Source organism: Schistocerca americana, chromosome 3 (assembly GCF_021461395.2).
Source record: "Schistocerca americana isolate TAMUIC-IGC-003095 chromosome 3, iqSchAmer2.1, whole genome shotgun sequence".
Taxonomy (NCBI): Eukaryota; Metazoa; Arthropoda; class Insecta; order Orthoptera; family Acrididae; genus Schistocerca; species Schistocerca americana.
Window position 1 is genome coordinate 298,681,745 of NC_060121.1, and position 21,598 is coordinate 298,703,342.

The following is a 21,598-nucleotide window of genomic DNA, read 5'->3' on the forward strand; positions in this document are numbered from 1 at the left end:
GAATTGCACCGGAAGCGGCGAGTTGGCTAGTTAGCTAGTAAGGTCTGTGTCTACTTCCGCTTCGCGACTTACGGGCAGGTGTAGCGACACGCAGATCGATAGGCAACTTGAGACGAGGCGCTGCACTGTTAAAGCCGACCTCTCGCCTCTCGTCTTACGCATCACGCCTCGGACGAGCGGTGCGTGCGACACAAAGGAATCCATGGGGCCGACTCACATCCGCTGCCACTGCCGATAAGGGAGGGCCGGGTGTAGGAGGGTAGGGGCCTTAGTGTGGGACCCGCCCACACGACCTTCTCCTTTTTCTGTTTAGCTTCCACACAAAGTGTCATTACTCTGATTCTGTACATATCAATTTCGTGTGGCGACCATTTAGTCATCTCGATAAGCAATGGCACTTGAAGATTACCAGTTCTTCGCAGTATTGACGTACGAGGAGTAGTCGTAAATTTTAATTACCATCTCGGTCACGCTTTGACCTCCTCTGCTCATACGTATTTACTCTTCAGTTCGACAAATTTTTGCCAACGATGGATTACTTGTTGGAGACCTCATTGCAGAAGCCTACATTTTGTATGTCCAGGAAACGTTCCATCTCGAAAATCGTGTCCTTGTCATCTATGAAATGACTGCCACACGATGATTTCTTCGCCCATAGAAAGAGGAGGAAGTGTTCCATGCAATGTGAGGGGAGTAGGGAGGGGGTGAGAGACTTGATAGCCCAAAGAAGCGGTAGGTGTGGCCTCCGGTAACCTCGTCGTAAAATTTTAGTAGTATGCTCCTGTGACTGTGCCCCATACGCGCGCAATCTGCCAGCAAAAGGCAACTGATATAAAAAAAAGAAATAAAAGTCCAGTGATGGTTGTGTTTTGCAATTTTTAGAGAATTTGAAACCACATGTTTCCACCGACAGCTGTGCTCCTTAGTCTCTGTGTTGTTGTGATACACCCAGCTCTAGTCTGTGGTAATTATGCGGGTAAAAAAGTGATCTACTTTGACCTGGCTCTGCTGCACCATTTCTGCTGCTACTTAGTGAATGTATGTGAGCAGTCGTAGACCCCAGCTGGCGGCGACCTTATCCATGTTCATAATACCGTGTTGTTAAAATTGGCCAGGTGCTAGTAGGAAGTGCGCACTGAGTTCCGTACAACTCACTCATGGAATCGAGGATCTCGACAATTTTTGCTTGTAATCGACATTGACACTGGCAAGACATAGGGCCCCGGGATTCTAAGTTTCAAGAATGTTTTTATTTCAAGTTTGAACTCGGGTAGCAAATGACAAAAGAAATATTTCTTTTGTGTCACATTATTGTAAATGAGCAATTTTCTTAGGTTTTTCTTGTACGAGTTCTTGCCAAATTTTGCCAGATTTCATCACTCTACGTCAAAGGAAAGTATCCTATAGGTTTTAATGAGTTAGTTTGCTAGTATCAAAATATGTGACGTAAATGGTCGTAGCTACTGATTGCATTGACTTAGAAGCTTATTTATTTTACATCACCAAAGAACTAAAGACCTTATTATGTGACACAAATTTCAACGTGATGCATGTACCCGTTCCCGAGAAAAAGGGTTTTGGACAGTCGGATGGACAGACAGACGGTCAAACGGACAAGAAAGTGATCCTATAAGAGTTCCGTTTTTACGGATTCTGGTTGTGTTGTTGTAGTATTCAGTCCCGAGACTGGTTTGATGCAGCTCTCCATGCTACTCTGTCCTGTGGAAACCTCTTCATCCCCGAGTAACTACTACAACCTCCATTCTCCAGAATCTGTGTAGTGTATTCATCTCTTGGACTCCTCCTAAGATTTTTACCCTCCACGCTTCCCTCCAGTACTAATGGGCGATCCCCTGATGCCTCAGAACGTGTCCTATCAACCGATTCCTTCTTCTAGTCAAGTTGTGTCACAGATTCCTCTTCTCTCCAGTTCTATTCAGTACCTCCTCATTAATTGCGTGATGTACCCATCTAATAGCACCACATTTCGAAAGCTTCTGTTCTCTTCTTGTCCGAACTGTTTACCGTCCATGTTTCACTTCCATACATGGCTAAACGCCATATAAATACTTTCAGAAACGACTTCCTGACACTTAAATCTATACTCAATGTTAACAAATTTCTCTTCTCCAGAAACGCTTTTCTTGCCATTGTCAGCCTACATTTTATATTCTCTTTACTTCGACCATCATCAGTTATTCTGCTCCCCAAATAGAAAAACTCCTTTACTACTTTAAGCGTCTCATTTCCTAATCTAATGCCCTTAGCATCACTCGACTTAATTCGACTACATTCCATCATCCTCGTTTTGCTTTTGTTGATGTTCATGTTATATTATCCTTCCAAGACACAGTCCATTCCGTTCAGCTGCTCTTCCAGGTCTTTGCTGTCTCTTACAGAACAACAGTCTCATCAGCAAACCTCAAAGTTTTTATTTCTTCTCCATGGATTTTAATTCATACTCCAAATTTTTCTTTTATTTCCTTTACTGCTTGCTCAATATAAAGACTGAATAACACTGGAGATAGGCTACAAACCTGTTCACTCCTTTTCCAACTACTTCTTCCCTTTCATGCCCTTCGACTGGTACAACTGTCATCTGGTTTCTGCACAAATTATAAATAGCCTTTCGCTCCCTGTGTTTTACCCCTGCCACCTTTAGAATTTGAAAGAGAGTTATCCAGTCAACATTGTCAAAAGCTTTCTCTAAGTCTACAAATGATAGAAACGTAGGTTTGTCTTTCCTTAGCCTGTCTGCTAAGGTAAGTCGAAGAGTCAGTATTGCCTCGCGTCTTCCAACATTTCTACGGAATCCAAACTGATTTTCTAAGAGGACAGCTTCTACCAGTTTTCCCGTTCGTCTGCAAGTAATTCTTGTTAGTATTTTGCAGCCGTGAGTCATGAAACTGATAGTTTGGTAATTTGCACACCTGTCAACACCTGCTTTCTTTGGTATTAAAATTATTACCTTTTTCTTGAAGTCTGAGGGTATTTCGCCTGTCTCATACATTTTGTTCACCAGATGGAAGAGTTTTATCTTGACTGGCTCCCCCAACGCTGTCAGTAGTTCTACTGGAACGTTGTTCACTCCCGGGGCCTTGTTTCGACTTAGTGCTCTGTCAAATACTTCCCACATCATATCTCCCATTTGATCTTCATCTACGACTTCTTCCATTTCCATAGAATTGCCCTCAAGTACATCGCCCTTGTATGGACCCTTTATATACTCCTTCCCCTATCTGCTTTCCTTCTTTGCTTAGAACTGGTTTTCCATCTGAGCTCTTGATATTCATACAAGTGGTTCTCTTTTCTCCAAAGGTCTCTTTAATTTTCCTGTAGGCACTATCTATCTTACCCCCTAGTGATACGTGCTTCTGCTTCCTTGCATTTGTCCTCAAGCCATTCCTGGTTAGCCATTTTGCACTTCCTATCGATCCCATTTTGGGTACGTTTGTATTCCTTTTCTCCTGCTTCATTTACTGAGTTTTTATATTTTCTCATTTCATCAGTTAAATTACCCAAGGATTTCTACTAGCCATTGTCTTTTTACCTACTTGATCCTCTGCTGCCTTCACTATTCCATCTCTCAAAGGTACACATTCTTCTTCCACTGTATTTCTGTCCCCTGTTGTTGTCAATCGTACCCTAATACTCTCTCTAAAGCTCTCTGTAACCTCTGGTTATTTTAGTTTATTCAAGTCCCACATCCTCAAATGCCTACTTTTCTGCATTCTCGTCAGTTTTAATCTACAGTTCATAACCAACAAATTGTGGTCAGAGTCCACATCTTCCCCCAGAAATGTCTTAGAATTTAAAACCTGGTTCCTAAATCTGTCTCACAGTTATATAATCTATCCGAATTCTTCCAGTGTCTCCAGGCTTCCTCCATGTATATAACCTTCTTTCATGATTCTTATACCAAGTGTTAGCTATGATTGGATTATGTTCTGTGCAAAATTCTATCAGGTGGCTTCCTCCTCCATTACTAACCTCCAGTCCATATTCACCCACTACTTTTCCTTCTCTTCCTTTTCGTACAAACGCTTTCCAGTCCCCATGACTATTAAATTTTCGTCTCCCTTAATTATCTGAATAATTTCTTTTATTGCATCATAAATATCTTCAATCTCTTCATCAACTGTGGAGCTAGTTGTCACATAAACTTGTACTACCGTGATAGGCATGGGCTTCGTGTCTGTCTTGGTTACAAGAATATGTTCACTATGCTGTTCATAGTACCTTATCCACGATCCCATTTTTTTATTCATTACTAAACCCACTCCTGCATACCGTAATTTGATTTTGTATTTATAACTCTGTATTCACCTGACCAGAATCCTTGTTCCTCCTGCCACCGAATTTCACTAATTCCCACTATATCTAACTTTAACCTATACATTTTCCTTTTTAAATTTTCTAACCTACTTGCCCTATTAAGGGGAGGTACAGATCCCTAAAAACTGATCCAAGACTAATTTTCTCTTTTTTCTCTTTCGCTTTGATTGTTATACGCCGAATTCTAGCACTATAGTCTCCATATCTTGAGATTATCGGCCATTCCGTTCATCATCAGTTACATTTGTTTGACCACACTTGGAGCGTTCGTGCCACCTAATCACTGCATCATATCATAGTGCCTTGTTGCCGCACACTTTCACCAACGTAGCACGGATTGTTGAGGCGTTGTTTCCCTTTGAAACGCAGCAAACGAACTAGCGTAGAACACTCCATCTGTGAACCGCTCGTTTTATGTGCCTTCTGTAGCGACGTACCATGATACTGTGGCGCGGCGATGTCAAATGTGTACAAAGTCTGCAGCCATGTATCTGAAAAGCAAACAACAACTTAATTACATGGCGTGATAAATATAATTTTATGACTACACCTCATATATCAAGCGATATATGTTTAGCAGGAATTAGACACGAATACAGAATTATTACAAATTGCTAGACCGTTTCATAACGCAATACCACTTCAGCATAATCACTAATAAGCAAGTTCAACGGTTTTACATGGATTCACTCTATGATAGTCTCGTATACAACAAGAGAAATGTTTGTGTGCAGTAGACCACCTCCACAAAGTCTGGTATTCTGCTCTTTGTGGCTATGGTAATCATGCCCAGTGATCCCCAAATAGTTGAGGTCAGAATTATGCAGACGGAATACACGGAGCTCTCTGACATTGGAAATCAGTGCTCGGAAATCAAGATGCTTGGCGGTACAATGTCCCGAATGAGCAGTGTGTGTCACGTACGCCGGCCGGACTGGCCGAGCGGTGCTAGGCGCTACAGTCTGGAGCCGGGCGACCGCTACGGTCGCAGGTTCGAATCCTGCCTCGGGCATGGATGTGTGTGATGTCCTTAGGTTAGTTAGGTTTAAGTAGTTCTAAGTTCTAGGGGACTGATGACCTCAGATGTTAAATCCCATAGTGCTCAGAGCCATCGGAACCATCTGTGTCACGTACGTATTTGTAAAGTTATTTCGCTTCATAACAAACAGCTGCTTGCCGCATCGTCACTGGTGCCAGTATATTGAACAAGAAAAAAAATACGCTGTCATTTGGGATGTTTTTCTTTTATTTAATGTTGTCGGTATTAGATGTACATACATCCTGCTAGCTACATATTTTATAATTAGTACTTATAATAACTGTAAAAAATGTATATGAGCACAAGAAAAGTTTATATTAGTGGGTAATTATACTTGTAGTCTACAATTTCTTAAAAAGTCAACAGTATTTTACAATTTTTTGCATTTTGTGGTGTGAGGACAGTGGTGATATTAGTAGGGCCTTGATGTTCCAGTTTGCGTACACACACACACACACACACACACACACACACACACACTGCCGAGTTCGGCGTCAGTCCGTGCTGAGCTGCTGTCACGTAAACGTGGTGACGTCAACTGATTATCCCGCCAAGTGCGAATTCTGATGCGTTTTTCGTTTCTTGCGAGCAGAAATGAATATTGCAGCAGAAATTCGTAGAAGAATGCGCTGAGAGTATGGAAAAACTTTTAGTGATAGTGTTGTGCGTAAATGGGCTTGGAAATTTTAAGATAGCCGTATTGATGTGCGTGATGAAGGGGTCAAGGACTGTCGGTACAGACGACCTTGTTCAACGACATGAACTGATAAGAGAAAAATCATATTCACCACATGTACTTTATCTGTGCAATTAGCAGAGGTTTCAAAATCTTCTCTGTGGTTTATCGTTACGGAATGTCAACTCATTTCAGTTAATTGGAACAACATTTTATGAAAAGGATATTGGAAAGCTTGTCCACAGCTAAGACAAATGCCTCAGCCATTACAATGATTGTGTCAAAACGTAACCATAGATGTATATAAATTTCAGTAATAAAAATAATTTTTATGTACACTTGTCTTTATGACCTGTTGTACTTGCTGATTCCCATACCAGTCACGTGAACAGCACATGTGATTTAAATAGCGTTTATGCTGATCAGCATGAATGAGTTTGAGTGTGTCTAACGTGTGTACTGCTGAAGCGATCAATAAAGTTTCTATGACAAAAACGCATATTTAACAAGGAAACTAAATACCGTCTGCTCCATGTCCAGTCCATAATCCACAATCTTCTGGTAACGGAGCAGCGTGCACGTTACAATTCTGGCAGCTTCTCTGCCATCATAATTTTACCCACTTTTCTTTCCCCGTGTTGTATGTCCTCACATTGCAGATATCCTGTAGAGAGGTGGTCTGAGATACAGGAATATGTCGTCTACATGTTGAAACTGTTCAACAGCTGGTGGTAGAAACATTTCAATTTCAGCAGTACGTACACCCCTTTTTATATTGTGAACTGTTCCAAATATCGAAACGAGGTTTTGGGTGACAATAGATAAACGTCCACATAACACTGATGTATGGGTAATACCCTTTTCCTGTTATTAACCCTGTTATTGACCACCGAGGTGGCACAGTAGCCAACACACTGGGCTCGCATTCGAGAGGACGGTAGTTCACATCTGTGTTTAGCCATCCAGGTTTTCTGTGATTTCCCTATATCGCTCCACTCGAATGCCAGGATGGTTCATTTGAAAGGGCACGGACGATTTCTTTCCCCATCTTTGGAAAAACCGAGCTTGTGCTCCATCTCTAAAAACTTCATTGTCGACGTGACTTTAAACCTACTCTTCCTTCCTTCCTTCCTTCCTTCCTTCCTTCCTTCCTTCCTTCCTTCCTTCTTTCTGAGATATTGAAGCAAGTATGATTTTTAAAATGGAATATATGAACTGGTACACCTGCCTAATACTGTGTAGGGCCCCCACGAGCACGCAGAAATGCCGCAACACAACATGGCGTGGACTTGACTAAGATTTGAGGTAGTGCTAGAGGGACCATGAATCCTGCAGGGCTGCCCATAAAGCCGTAAGTGTTGGAGGGGGTGAAGATCTCTTCTGAACATCACGTTGCAAGCCATCCCAAATATGCTCACTAATGTTCATGACTGGGGACTTTGGTGGCTACCGGAAGTGTTTAAACTCAGAACAGTGTTTCTGGAGTTCTCTGTAGCAATTCTGGACGTGTGGGGTGTCTCATTGTCCTGCTGGAATTGCCCAAGTTCGTCGGAATGCGCAATGGACACGAATGAATGCAGGTGATCAGACAGCGTGCTTACGTACTGTCAGGAGTCCCATATCACTCCAACTGCACACGCCCCACACCATTACAGAGGCTCCACCAGCTTGAACAGCCACTGCTGACATGCAGGATCCATGGATTCATGAGGCTGTCACCATACCCGTACACATCCATCCGCTCGATACAATTTGAAACGAGGTTCGTCCGACCAGACGACATGTTTCCAATCAACAGTCCAATGTCGGTGCTGAAGGACCCAGGTGAGGCGTAAAGCTTTTGCGTCGTGTGGTTATCAACGGTACACGAGTGGACCTTCGGCTCCGAAAGCCCATATCGATGATATTTCGTTGAATGTATCGCACGCTGACATTTTTTGATGGCCCAACATAGAAATCTGCAGCAATTTGTGGAAGGGTTGCACTTTTGTCACGTTGAACGATTCTCTTAAGTGATCATTGGTCTCATTCTTGGAGGGTCTTTTTCCGGCCGCAGTGATGTCAGACAATTGATGTTTTACCGGATTCTTGATATTCACGGAACACTTGTGAAATAGTCATACGGGAAAATCCCCACCTGATCGCTCCTCGAAGGTGCTGTGCCCCATCCGTGCGCCTATTATAACTACACTTTTAAACTCACTTAAATCTTGATAACGTGTCGTTGTAGCAGCTGTAATTCATCTGACAACTACGCCAGACACTTGTCGTCTTATATAGGCGTTGCCGACCGCAGCGCCGTATTCTGCGTGTTTACATCTCTCTGTATTTGAATACGCACCCCTATATGAGTTTCTTTGTAGCTTCAGTCTATACAGCTCTCGTTAATGTTGGAGTAGAATTTTTTCACAGAAGTGTCTCAGAAATGTACTGAAGTTAAAAAGGCAACGTGGTCTGAATCCGCTAGTGTGGTGTAAACTTCAAGACTCCGTCTCTTTACACATCAGGAATACAGGACTATGCTACTAACGTAATACGTAATTCTTTTTGGCCCTACCTTGACAGAGGTACAGTGTCAGCTACCTTTGTTGTTAGCAGACCTCTGTGCTAACTTCTAGTGTATCGGAAAGGGCTTACGAGATCTCCTTCAAATGGGTGTGCATACTCATGTTTAAGTGTTATGGGAACAAGTAAACAGTCGAGAAACTTGGTGCAGTTGCGGAGCCCAGCATTAAAGCCAGACGTGGCGCTGTTTACTCTGTAATAGCTGATTCCGGCCACCTTATCTTCCACTTTCAGCAAATATCTCTGATATTTATGTGAAAAGTTTCAAGGACTACACTAACAAGCGTTGTACCACTTTCTTCACATTTTCAATAGCTTTCGAATGCCTCTAAGATCGAGCATTGTTTCATAAAAAAATTACTTCTCTCTCTCCGTTGATTCAGAAGTAAATTAGTATTACCCAAACAACAAAATCACGTTCACCTCAGCTTACTGTTATTAAAAAAAAACTCATTTCGATATCTTGAACCTCGCACAAAATAAAAGGAGTCCAAATTTTAGGTTGTTTCAAGTGCATATGGGTCATTAGATTAGGCTAAAGAATGCATTTTGTGGGAATACTTCTGATATTCTGGGCAGGCTCCCTCCATCGCACTGTTGAATTGAATTTTTTGCCCAGTGAGTTTGAAGCAATATAGTCTGAATTGTTTCAGTGTCTGACTACGTACAGTGCAAATTATTACTGACGTCGTTGACTTTGATGGTGTAATCATTTTAAGTGGGACTGTTTAAATCTCACAACAATAGCTTTATTATCTGAGTCACCTTTAAATAAATTTTCCAATAGTCTGTGAGTAAAATATTGTTGCAATGCTGTGACAGAAAGAGCCCTGTAATTTCTTGGTTTCGTCCTCGGGATCTAAAAATTTACTCATGATTTGTAATGATTTGTAAATTAGGTGAAGGAAACAAAACAATTTCTTTTCTCAAGTAATACGATTTCTACACAATTCTTTGATTAATTTTCAGCATTTAAGCAAGATACAGAAATGCTAGGTCACTTCGCATATTGAAGCATAGAGAAAAAGAAAAAGATACGTATATAAAACAACAGCTGAACTCGTGACTTCGAAATGTACGTTAGCAAATTTAAAACGCCATTGGAAAGACGATACACTAAGTTTTTTATTAAGTTTTCCTGGTATTTGTTTCGTCTAGGTGATTTGTGTGTATTAAGTATGGGCTCAGTAATTTTTCACAAACGTCTCTAAGGAAAAAATTCTGTTATAACATTTCCTGTATGAGGCAAATGTTGAGGTTCTGGTGCCACTCCGGCTCATAATTTGAATCTGCCACGAATTTTAAGCATCCAGTGATGAGTGCTGAGGTGAGTATTTGTGTTTTTCTGTAAACTGTTTCAGTTTCTCTCTTAAGGCTGTGATTATCATCAGGACGTTAGTGTTCATAAGAAAACGAGTTGAATTTGCTGCATGATATTTCTATGTATCTGTTTTGTTTGGTAAAGTGAAACCTGCAAATGGTTCACAAAATTTTTATAACAACGGATTGCACCCACAAGTCGTGCTGTCGTCCAGATTAATTTTTAACCCTCGTCTTCCCGTTGTCGTATCGAATTAATTCTCCCCTGCAACTATGCAACCCGATCGCAAGGTCTGCAATGCCTACTGCTGTCCCACCTTCCCGGATATACTGTATTGTATCAACGAATTACATGCATGTATTGACATACAGATAGAGTTGCACTCTACCAAACTATAGTTCTGTAGTTTTGGTACATACATTAATGACGTAATGAATGTTAGGATTACCAGTAATATTCGTAGGTAAAGAAACATAAATGAATGTCTAACAGAGAAAATGGGACCCGACAACTTCCCTTTGTTTTTTTCTTTGTTCGGTTGGGTGTTTATTTTCCACTTAATTTGAACCGCACATCACTCAGTGTCAGTCCGTTGTGTACTTTATATCCTCACAGAATAAAAATTGCATTTTATGAAGTAATAAAAATTTGTTGATCGCGTAACTACTGCTCTTGTACACTGTGTGATCAAAAGTATCCTGACACCTGACTGAAAATGACTTAAAAGTTCCTTGGCGCCCTCCATCGATAATGCTGGAGTTCAGTATGATGTTGGCTTACCATTAGCCTTCATCACAGCTACCACTCTCGCAGACATACGTTCAATCAGGTGCTGCAAGGTTTCTTGGGGAATGACAGCCCATTCTTCACGGAGCGCTGCACTGAGGAGAGGTATCAATGTCGGTCGGTGAGGCCTGGCACGAAGTAGGCGTTCCAAAACATCACAAAGGTGTTCTGTAGGATTCAGGTCAGGACTCTGTGCAGGCCAGTCCATTACAGGGATGTTATGGTCGTGTCACCACTCCGCCACAGGCCGTGCATTATGAACAGGTGCTCGATCGTGTTGAAAGATGCAGTCACCATCCCCGAATTGCTCTTCAACAGTGGGAAACAAGAAGGTGCTTAAAACATCAGTGTAGGCCTGTGCTGTGATAGTGACACGCTAAACAACAGTGGGAGCAAGCCCCCTCCATGAAAAACACGACCACACCATAACACCACCGCCTCCGAATTCGTATTTTACTGTTGGCACTGCACACGCTGGCAAATGACGTTAACCGGGCATTCGCCATACCCGCACCTTGCCATCGGATTGCCACATTGTGTACCGTGATTCGTCACTCCACACAACGCATTTCCACTGTTCAATCGTCCAATGTTTACGCTTCTTACACCAAGAGAGGCGTCGTTTGGCATTTACCAATGTGATGTGTGGCTTATGAGAAGCCGCTTGACCATGAAATCCAAGTTTTATCACCTCCCGCCTGTCATAGTACTTGCAGTTGATCCTGATGCAGTTTGGAATTCCTGTGTGATGCTCTGGATATATGTCTATTGCACTGTACGACCCTTTTCAACTGTCGGCGGAATCTGTCAGTCAACAAACGAGGTCGGCCTGTACGCTTTTGTGCTGTACGTGTCCCTTCACGTTTCCACTTCACTGCCACATCGAAAACAGTGGACCTAGGAGTGTTTAGAAGTGTGAAAATCTCGTGTACAGACGTATGACACAAGTGACGCCCAGCCATCTGACCACGTTAGATGTCCATGAGTTCCGCGGAGCGCCCCATTCTGCTCTCTTACGATGTCTAATGATAATCAGATCGCTGACATGGAGTACCTGGCAGCAGGTGGCAGCACAATGCACCTAATATGAGAAACGTTTTTTTTGGGGGGGGGGGGGGGGAGGGGATGTCCTGAAACTTTTGGTCACATAGTGTATGTAACCAGAGCAATTACTTTTGATGCAAGTACATTTTGTATGCACAGGCATAAAAATAAGTAAATATAGTTATTTTGTACTGAATAGTACGTTCATGATAGTGTTTCCTGTTATTACTGATAAATGAAAAAACTATTTATGAATAAAAGAAACATGTTTTTTATATAAGTTCGACGGAGTACTGAATCGATGTTTGATACATCTTTGTTTTGCGGTTTTCTTTAACTTGCCTTTTTGTTGAGTAAATTTAGTTTTGTAGAGCTATATGATAAATCTGTATTGTTTTCGATTATTTTTACTTCTACACTTTTGTGTCTCACGTTACAAATAAACAATTCCCGAATAAAAAATTGAATTAAGATTGACTATTTCAGTTTTGCTGTAAATTCACCAGTTTAGTACTGCAGGGAAGCATGGTGGAGTAAAATCGTAGAGGGAGACCAAGAGATGAATACAGTAAGCAGTTTGAAAAGGATGTATGTTAAAATAGTTATTGGGATATGGTGAGGCTCACACAGAATAGAGTAACATGGAGAGGTGCATCAATCCGGGTAACACTCGTTTCACAACACTTCCTGCAAATGCGACGTCATTTTGACGTCGCGCACAATACCGACGAGGACTTTGTAACCGGCTGAGGGATTTGTAACAAGGAAGGATATAAATTTTATTGCTCCACTATTGACTTGCAGCAATTTAAGCTGTCCTCCTGGTTCCTGCCTAACGACGCACATGAAAGTCGCCACATGTTGAAGAATAAAGAGCAAATATCTGTAACAAGAAGGAATACAAATTTCTTTGCAACTCCTTTTAGTCGCAGCATTTAAAGCTGTATTCTTTGGTCTCCGTCTAACCACAAACTGGGAAATCGCGACATATTCCTAAATAAACAGCGGAATGTTTGTGGCAAGGAATAATATAAAAGTGAATGTTCCTCGTTTCACTCGCAGCAATTTCATCTGTGCTCTTAGGCTCCAGCCTAACCACATACTTGGAAGTCGGCACGTACTCAGAAATAACAAGTCCGGTATTTGTGAGAAGGAAGAATATAATTTTTATTGCTGCTCGTTTCAGTCATAGCAATTTAACCGTCCTTCCTAACCACCCATTCGAAAATGGCTAAATATTTATTTCATCCTTCGGTCTCAGATCAGACGGAACGTAAAATGTTGAAATGTGTGTGAAATCCTATGGGACTCAACTGCTAAGGTCATCAGTCCCTAAGCGTACACCTCACCTAACCTAAATTATGCTAAGGACAAACACACACACCCATGCCCGAGGGAGGACTCGTACCTCCGCCGGGACCAGCCGCACAGTCCATGACTGCAGTGCCTTAGACCGCTCGGCTAATCCCGCGCGGTGGGAACGTAAATAACAAAGAATATTGCAGAACATACTTGTATTACATTCATAAGAAAGTCACAGAGTGGGTTAACAAATGCGCGCACGAAAAAAATATTTGCACGTGGCGAGATGCGAACAGCCATCTTTCGACTCTACAATCCACGATGTTATCCACTCACGTTATATTCGTGTCATGTCTTGATTGTCATAGTCTCTCTTGAAGGCTTATGTCGTTGATGTGCGTTGTTAAGTGACATTTTATGACAATTTTGACGTGCCTGTGAGAAATTTTCGATGCGCCGTTACCTGGAAACGGCACACAGGAAATTATTATTATTATTATTATTATTATTATTATTATTTACATTGTATGGCCTTCATTGGACCACTCTAGCCAACTTTATACAAAGAATTTTTCAGTTTCCTATCAGCCCAGTACCTCTTCAAATGGCTGGTTGAAATGGCTCTGAGCACTATGCGACTTAACTTCTGAGGTCAACAGTCCCCTAGAACTTAGAACTACTTAAACGTAACTAACCGAAGGACATCACACACATCCATGCCCGAGGCAGGATTCGAACCTGCGACCGTAGCGGTCGCGCGGTTCCAGATTGTAGCGCCTAGAACCGTTCGGCCACTCCGGCCGGCCACAGTACCTCTTCATTCTCTCGGATCTCATTCTTCTTTCTTCATCAGAAATCATCCTTCCTATTGTGTGTTTGTTGATTCTCGTTTGCAGTCTGGTTTGTTTGTCTCCGAATTTCCTGATTTTTGTCATTTTTGTTTCTTAGTTCTTCTAATGTAATCTGTAGCTCATCCATATCTTCCTCGATTTCTGTAATCCACTTAATATTGCACTTATTGTTCAACGATTTTTCTATTATTCTCCTGATGATCCTATTCAGGAAATTATAATCCAATAATGTTTCATGTTTAATTTGTAAATTATCGACGATAACAATTCACAGCTGAGAGCACATTCTTTTAGCGTGGCATTACCCGTCGATGAATCATTACGTGACAGTTATAGTAATAATTATAATAAATCATTCAAAGAATGAAGTGTTTTCATGAAACTCCGTTATCGCGCATCAAGCCTTCCGATATCGCGCATCAAGTCTTCTGAGAGGCCCGTATCGAACGCTAACGAAAGTCGATAGCCGTTCATGCGGTTGTCGATATTGATTGTAACGTCCAAACGACGTCATGCTTGCGGAAAGTCTTGTGAAACGAGTGTTACGCCATCAAACCAGACTTCTAACTGAAGACGACAGCAACAACAATGTTTCTTCAGACTACGATTTTATGTAAAATAACTGTACGTTAACGTCTTTGAAAACGTGGTAGTCAGACGGTTGTATGTGTGTGTGACAGTCGCCGGGGCCGACCATGTCTCGCGCGGGCTGGACCCTGCGCACGCTGCTGCTGGCGCGCGGCGCGGGCGTGCTGCGAGACCACAAGGCGGGCGGCGGGCGAGTGGCCCGGCGCGCCGCCCTCGGCTCCGACCTGGTCGACTGGCTGCTCGGCCTCTCGCCGCAGGTGCACTCGCGCGCCCAGGCCGTCGGCATGTGGCAGGCGCTGCTCGAGGAGGGCGTCGTCGCGCACGGTCAGTGCCAGCACTCTCCCGTCTGTCCCCTCAACTGAGGCGATCCTGCCTTCCTTTGTAAAACTCCCAAAGATTTGGTTCCCCTCGCCTAGGAAAACTATCTTTTTGTATTTTTTTTTTCTACACATACACTACTGGCCATTAAAATTGCTACATCACGAAGATGACGTGCTACAGACGCGAAATTCAACCAACAGGAAGAAGATGCTGTGATATGCAAATGATTAGCTTTTCAGAGCATTCACACAAGGTTGGCGCCGGTGACGAACCCTACAACGTGCTGACATGAGGAAAGTTCCCAATCAATTTCTCATACACAAACAGCAGTGGACCGGCGTTGCCTGATGAAACGTTGTTGTGATGCCTCGTGTAAGGAGGAGGAATGCGTACCATCCCGTTTCCGGCTTTGATACGGATCGGATTGTAGCCTATCGCGATTGCGCTTTATGGTATCGCGGCATTGCTGCTCGCATTGGTCGAGATCCAATGACTGTAAGCAGAATATGGAATCGGTGGGTTGAGGAGGGTAATACGGAACGCCGTGCTGGATCCCAACGGCCTCGTATCACTAGCAGTCGAGATGACAGGCATCTTATCCGCATGGCTGTAACGGATAGTGAAGCCACGTCTCGATCCCTGAGTCAACAGATGGTGACGTTTGCAAGACAACAACCATCTGCACGAACAGTTCGACGACGTTTGCAGCAGCATGGACTATCGGCTCGGAGACCGTGGCTGCGGTTACCCTTGACGCTGCATCACAGACAGGAGCGCCTGCGATGGTGTACTCAACGACGAACGTGGGTGCACGAATGACAAATCGTCATCTTTTCGGATGAATCCAAGTTCTGTTACAGCATCATGATGGTGGCGACATCGCGGTGAACGCACATTGAAAGCGTGTATACGTCATCGCCATACTGGCGTATCACCCGGCGTGATGGTATTGGGTGTCATTGGTTAAACGTCTCGGTCACCTTTTGTTCGCATTGACGGCACTTTGCACAGTGGACGTTACATTTCAGATGTGTTACGACCCGTGGCTCTACCCTTCATTCGATCCCTGCGAAACCCTATATTTCAGCAGCATAATGCACGACCGCATGTTGCAGGTCCTCTACGAGCCTTTCTCGATACAGAAAATGTTCGACTGCTGCCCTGACCAGCACATTCTCCAGATCTCTCACCAATTGAAAACGTCTGGTCAATGTTGACCGAGCAACCGGCTCGTCACAATACGCCAGTCACTACTCTCGATGAACTGTAGTATCGTGTCGAGGCCGCATGGGCGTCTGTACATGTACACGACATCCAAGCTCTTTTTGATTCAATGCCCAGGGGTATTAATGCCGTTATTACGGCCAGAGGTGGTTCTTCTGGGTACTGATTTCTCAGGATCTGTGCACTCAAATTGCGTCAAAATTCAATCACATGTCAGTTCTAGTATAATATATTTGTCCAATGAATGCCCGTTTATCATCTCCATTTCTTCTTGGTGTAGCAAATTTAATGGCCAGTTGTGTATTTAGAAAATTTTGTAATTTGTAGTGTAAGTTTAATAAAAATTAAGCGTTACTGAAAAAATATAAGAGAAACGTTTCTCTCTCTCTCTCTCTCTCTCTCTCTCTCTCTCTCTCTCTCTCCGAATTTATAGTAGATTAAGATACTGGGAAATAAATTCAATGAAACCCCAAAGTAACTTTTATTGGCATGCGTATTCAAATACAGAGCTTTGTAAGCAGGCAGAATATGGCATTGCGTTCGGCAACGCCTATATATGACAGCTAGTGTCTGGCGCAGTTGTCAGATCGATTTCTGCTGCTACAATAGCAGGTTATCAAGATTTAAGTGACTTTGAGCGTGGTGTTACAGTCGGCGCAAGGGCGATGAGAGGTAGCGATGAAATGCGAATTTTCCGGTAGGACCATTTCACGAGTGTACTCTGAATATCCGGAATCCGGTAAACACCAAATCTCCGACATTACTGCGGCCGGGAAAAGATCCTACAAGAACGGGAACATCGACGACTGAAGAGAATCGTTCAACGTGACAGAAGCACAACAGTTCCGCAAATTGCTGCAAATTTCGATGCCGGGGCATCAACAAGCGTGAGCGTGCGAACCGTTGAACGAAACGTCATCGATATGGGCTTTCGGAGCCGAAGACCCACTCGTGTACACTTGATGACTGCACGACACAAAGCTTTGTTATTAAGCAAAGCTTGCCCAGTATTTCACGGAAAAGAAAAATACTGAATGTTGTACACTTCCGCGACAGGCGGGAGAAACGTCCATACACGACAAACGTAAACAAAAATATGAGACAATAAAATTAATTAGTGCTGATAATAAATGCAAATTAAATGTATTACCTCACTCAACTAATTTCCCTATAACAGAGAAATTCCAGGAATGTCGGCCCTGTAACCTTCGTTTCTGATCATCCCTCATACTTAAATGAGCTATGCAAATCAAAAATATTGCACACAACAAATGTGTATCATTATACTAAATAGTGTAAGGCAGCTAAGTCATAACACCCCTTGTATCTCCCCAACCGTAATAGATACAAAGATGCCGTTTAGACAGCGAATTGCAGGGACAGGGGCTACTTCAATACATCACATTTCATGTCTGTACTACTTTTTATTACAGAGATAAGAGGCCATCTTTTTTTTAATGGAACCCTATGTTAAATTTTAGCGTAACATCATGGGCTTAAAAAGACGGTTGTAAATATGTGTATACCATAATATTTAGGCGAACAGTTTTTGAGACACAGATATGTTCTCTTATCGCGTTAGTCCTTCGAAGCGGCGTTCTCTAGTGCGACCTTTCTTTTTGTTTAGAGTACATGGTAAACGTCGCGAGTCCGTCCTTACACAAACACGCCCATTTCCCCGACAATATTCAGTTATTTGACAACTGTGATACCAAAACAGTAGACAACATACAGCATTAAAATACTACAAGATGTTAATACATTTTAAGTAACAGAAATACAAATGTAAATGAGGATGCCCTTATTGGTCACAATTATTTCGCACGTATTTGCTTTTTATTTGAAAATATTTACTATTTATCACAATACGAAGCAAATACACACAAAGATGCAAATAACATACTGTACATGATACAAAACTTAATTGAAGCATGTGCTCAAAGTGCTTCCCCTCTGCTGCAATGCACATTTGTAGTCGCCGTTCGAATGATTTGTGAACGGCTGCGAGGGTGTCACGTGAGATATCAGAGCACGCTTCGATGATACGTTGCTTCATGTCGTCTGGCGCAGTTGGTATTTGAGCATACACTTTGTGTTTGATTGCTCCCCACAGAAAAAAAAAATCAAGAGGGGTCAAATCAGGATACCGGGCTGGCCACTTCACTTCAGCACGTCGTGCTATCCAACAATACGGGAACTTTTCATTTAACAACTCTGTAGCCACACAGGAAGAGTGAGCAGGACAGCCGTCATGTAGGAACCACATGCACTGTCGTATAGTTAGTTGTACCTCTTCCAGCAAAATGGGCAGAACGTTTCGCAGGAACTGTGCATAGTTATTGCCATTTAGTATACCCCGAATGACGTACGGCCCCACAATGTCATTTCCGACGATGCCGCACCACACGTTAACACTCCACGGTTGCTGATGTACCTGTTGAAGCCAGTGAGGGTTCTCTGCTGACCAGTAATGCATATGCAAATTCACATTACCGTGGTTGGTGAAAGTCCAGTCATCAGTAAAAAGCACCCGTTGAAAAAATGTTGGATCATCTTGTAGGCCCAGCAGAGCAAACCGGCAAAATTCCTGGCGCCGTTCGAAAACCACACGGGAGAATGCTTGATGTAATGAGAAGTGAAACGGGTGAAATCTATGCCGGTGCAATATGCGTAGAACACTTCTCTGGCTTATATCACATTCTGAGGCGATACGTCGTGACGAAACAGTAGGGTCGTTATGCGCCAACGTTAGAACGCCCTCTTCATGTAACTCGCCAGTTGCAGTTTTCTGCATTGTCCTCTGTTCCATGATCCCGATTCAAGTAGTTTCTTGCAAATACGTGCAAGAAGCTGACGTGCAGGACGGTCACAATCAGGATACAGCTCACCACATCGATTTATTGCTCTAACAGCATTTTTTCTGCTTTCAGCATGCACTAGAAGCATATATAACTTTTCTTCGTTGGTGTACATGTCTGCTCCATGAAACTGTGACGGAAATGCGATGTCTCATTACCCCAGCAGTACATTTATACCCTTCTCTCCAGCTACCTCGTGCGTCACCTTGCGGCGTGATCGAGAAGCAGGAAAACAACGCCTTCCCTGTTAAGTTCCTCAGTGGTCAACAGGCAAGATCGGATTTGACAACGCCGCTTCGAAGGACGAATGCTATACGGGAACATACGCGTCTCAAAAACTGTTCGCCTAAATATTATGATATACACATATTTGAAACCATATTTTTAAGCCCATCATATTATGCCAAAATTTAACATAGGGTTCCATTAAAAAAAAAAAAGATGGCCTCATATCTCTGTAATTAAAAATAGCACAAAATATGAAATGTGATGTATTCAAGTAGCCCCTGTCCCTGCAATTCACTGTCCAAATGGCATCTTTGTATCTATTACGGTTGGGGAGATACAAGGGGATGTTATTACTTAGCTGCCTCACACTGTATATAAAACTGTATGAAAATTCTAAGAAACTGAAACTAAAACAAAACCTATGTCTTATTGTTTATGGTAGCTATTGTATTTTAATATGCTGTACAATATACGAGTTTCTATTTCGTCTTCATATATTGTTGAAGTCCACAATTATTAATTCGAAATAAATGAGAAAGGGTTTTAATTAAATGTTGAGAACATATTTCTTTCCAGTAATGTCGCTTTTAATGTAATTTTTCTTTACATTGCCTATGATCAAGAAAACAAATTGAATATATCACTGAAAGCAAGTTAGTAGCTACGTAATATTCTCTTTAGAAGATAGCTGAATTTTGCAGGCTGCTTCACATGTGCTCGACCTTACGCAGTTTTTCATCGTCTCTTATTTGCTGAAACAGCGTTGACAAGATGCTACAGTCAGTAGGATTACCACCAACATTCTCAAAGTTGTTTCGATGATTGGATAAGCATCTCGTATCTGCATGTGCATACATACTCTGCAAGCCACCGCATGATGCGTCATGGGGGGGGGGGGGGGGGGGAGGGATACCTTGTACCACTGCTAGTCTCTTCTTTTCTGTTTCATTAACAAATAAAGTGAGGAAAAAAACGACTGTATATATGCCTCCGTAAGAGCCCTAATTTGTCTTATCTTCGTGGTCCTTACGCGAAATGTATATTGGCGGCAGCAGAATCTTTCTGCAGTAAGCTTCACATGCCGGTTCTCTAAATTTTCTCAATTAGTGTTCCGCGAAAAGAACATCTTTCATCCAGGGATTCTCATTTGAGTACACAAATCGTTTCCGCAATACTTCGGTATTGCTCGAACAGATCAGTATCCACTGAATTCCTTGGATGTCTTTCTGTAATTCGACCTGGCAAGGATCCCAAGCACTCGAGTGGTACTCAAGAATTTGTGACTCTAGTGTTCTCGTAACCGTACTGTGGAAATGCTGTGCTCCAAAAGAAAAAAAAGAAAAGCTTCAAAATACCCAAATAGGAAGCTGTATCAGTGCTCTACTCTAATCTGAAACCCGCTATTTCGTTAACAACCAGCTCAGCTGTATCGATATTTCTGCTGTATTTGGGACAAATATCAACATAGTATACAGAGGTCTTATTTAAGGCGTTTCGAATAGTAAATTAAAGTGAGATGAAATGTTCTTGTGTATGTGAGAACTGCTTCCTAATTCACCTACTATTCTTTCAAATACTTAGAATCACTCTAGCTTAAGCGCTTTCATTCCAGTCCTCAGTTGTCAGAAATCGTCAAAAATCTGAATCCTTTGGGCGAAAACTATATTTGCTTCGACACCCACTCGCCATCCTTCGATATCTTACCCTACCGTAGTGAAGTAGCAGAAAAACCTCCACTGTTGGACGTGAGATAAATGTGAAGGCGCCGAGCACACTGTTGACACATACACCATGTTCTCCCTGTTCGGTAGCAGTTATTTCTTTATGATGCTACTTAGGCGAAGTGACGACAACGTTCGTTTACAGTCGTGGGCTGCGGGGAAAAGCTTCTTCTCGCAGGCACAAGATAGGAACGTGCGGGGTGTGAGAATTCGCATGCGTCTTCCGGTTACTTCTTAAATCGACTCCTTTCTTTTTCTTCCGACACTTCTTCCGCCCCTCTCCGCCTGCGCCCCTGCCTGGAACCTATCTCGCCATGGTCTCGGCACGGCCATGCAGTCACACCCTACTCACACACACTTGACTGTCCTGTAGCTGCAGTGTGTCCCTCTGCTAAACTGAGACTACTTGCACTGTTTCCTGAAACACGCTCCGAACAAATACCCTCTTCTACCTAAAGTTTACACCCAAGAGAAGATATTATAAAGCATTCTGAGTACAATATTTTAAAGGAATAGAACATACTAAGGCGGTCTGAAAATTTCTCGACCTCGTCCAGAGATCGCAGCCCTACTCGCTTGATTTCCCCCCCCCCCCCCCCTCACATGGGTACACGCGTTAGTAGACGCCGTGAAAAACTGAAAGTTATTCTAGGCAGCAATTGAATTTAAGCAGTCATTTGAAGCCGTTGTGGTGCACGTGGTATTGAAAATGGGAAAAAATCGCGTATCTTGCACTGAT

At 42.6% G+C, this 21,598-nt stretch overlaps 1 protein-coding gene across 1 annotated transcript in view; it reads left to right on the plus strand.

The window, feature by feature from the left end:
* The first annotated feature begins 9,930 nt into the window (after positions 1–9,930).
* LOC124606041 (rap guanine nucleotide exchange factor 4) overlaps positions 9,931–21,598 on the plus strand; it is a 181,068-nt gene continuing 169,400 nt past the window's right edge. The window contains exons 1-2 of the mRNA XM_047138004.1: positions 9,931–9,942; positions 14,600–14,831. Coding sequence (XP_046993960.1) covers positions 9,931–9,942; positions 14,600–14,831 — 244 coding nt within the window. The remainder of the gene's footprint in view (positions 9,943–14,599; positions 14,832–21,598) is intronic.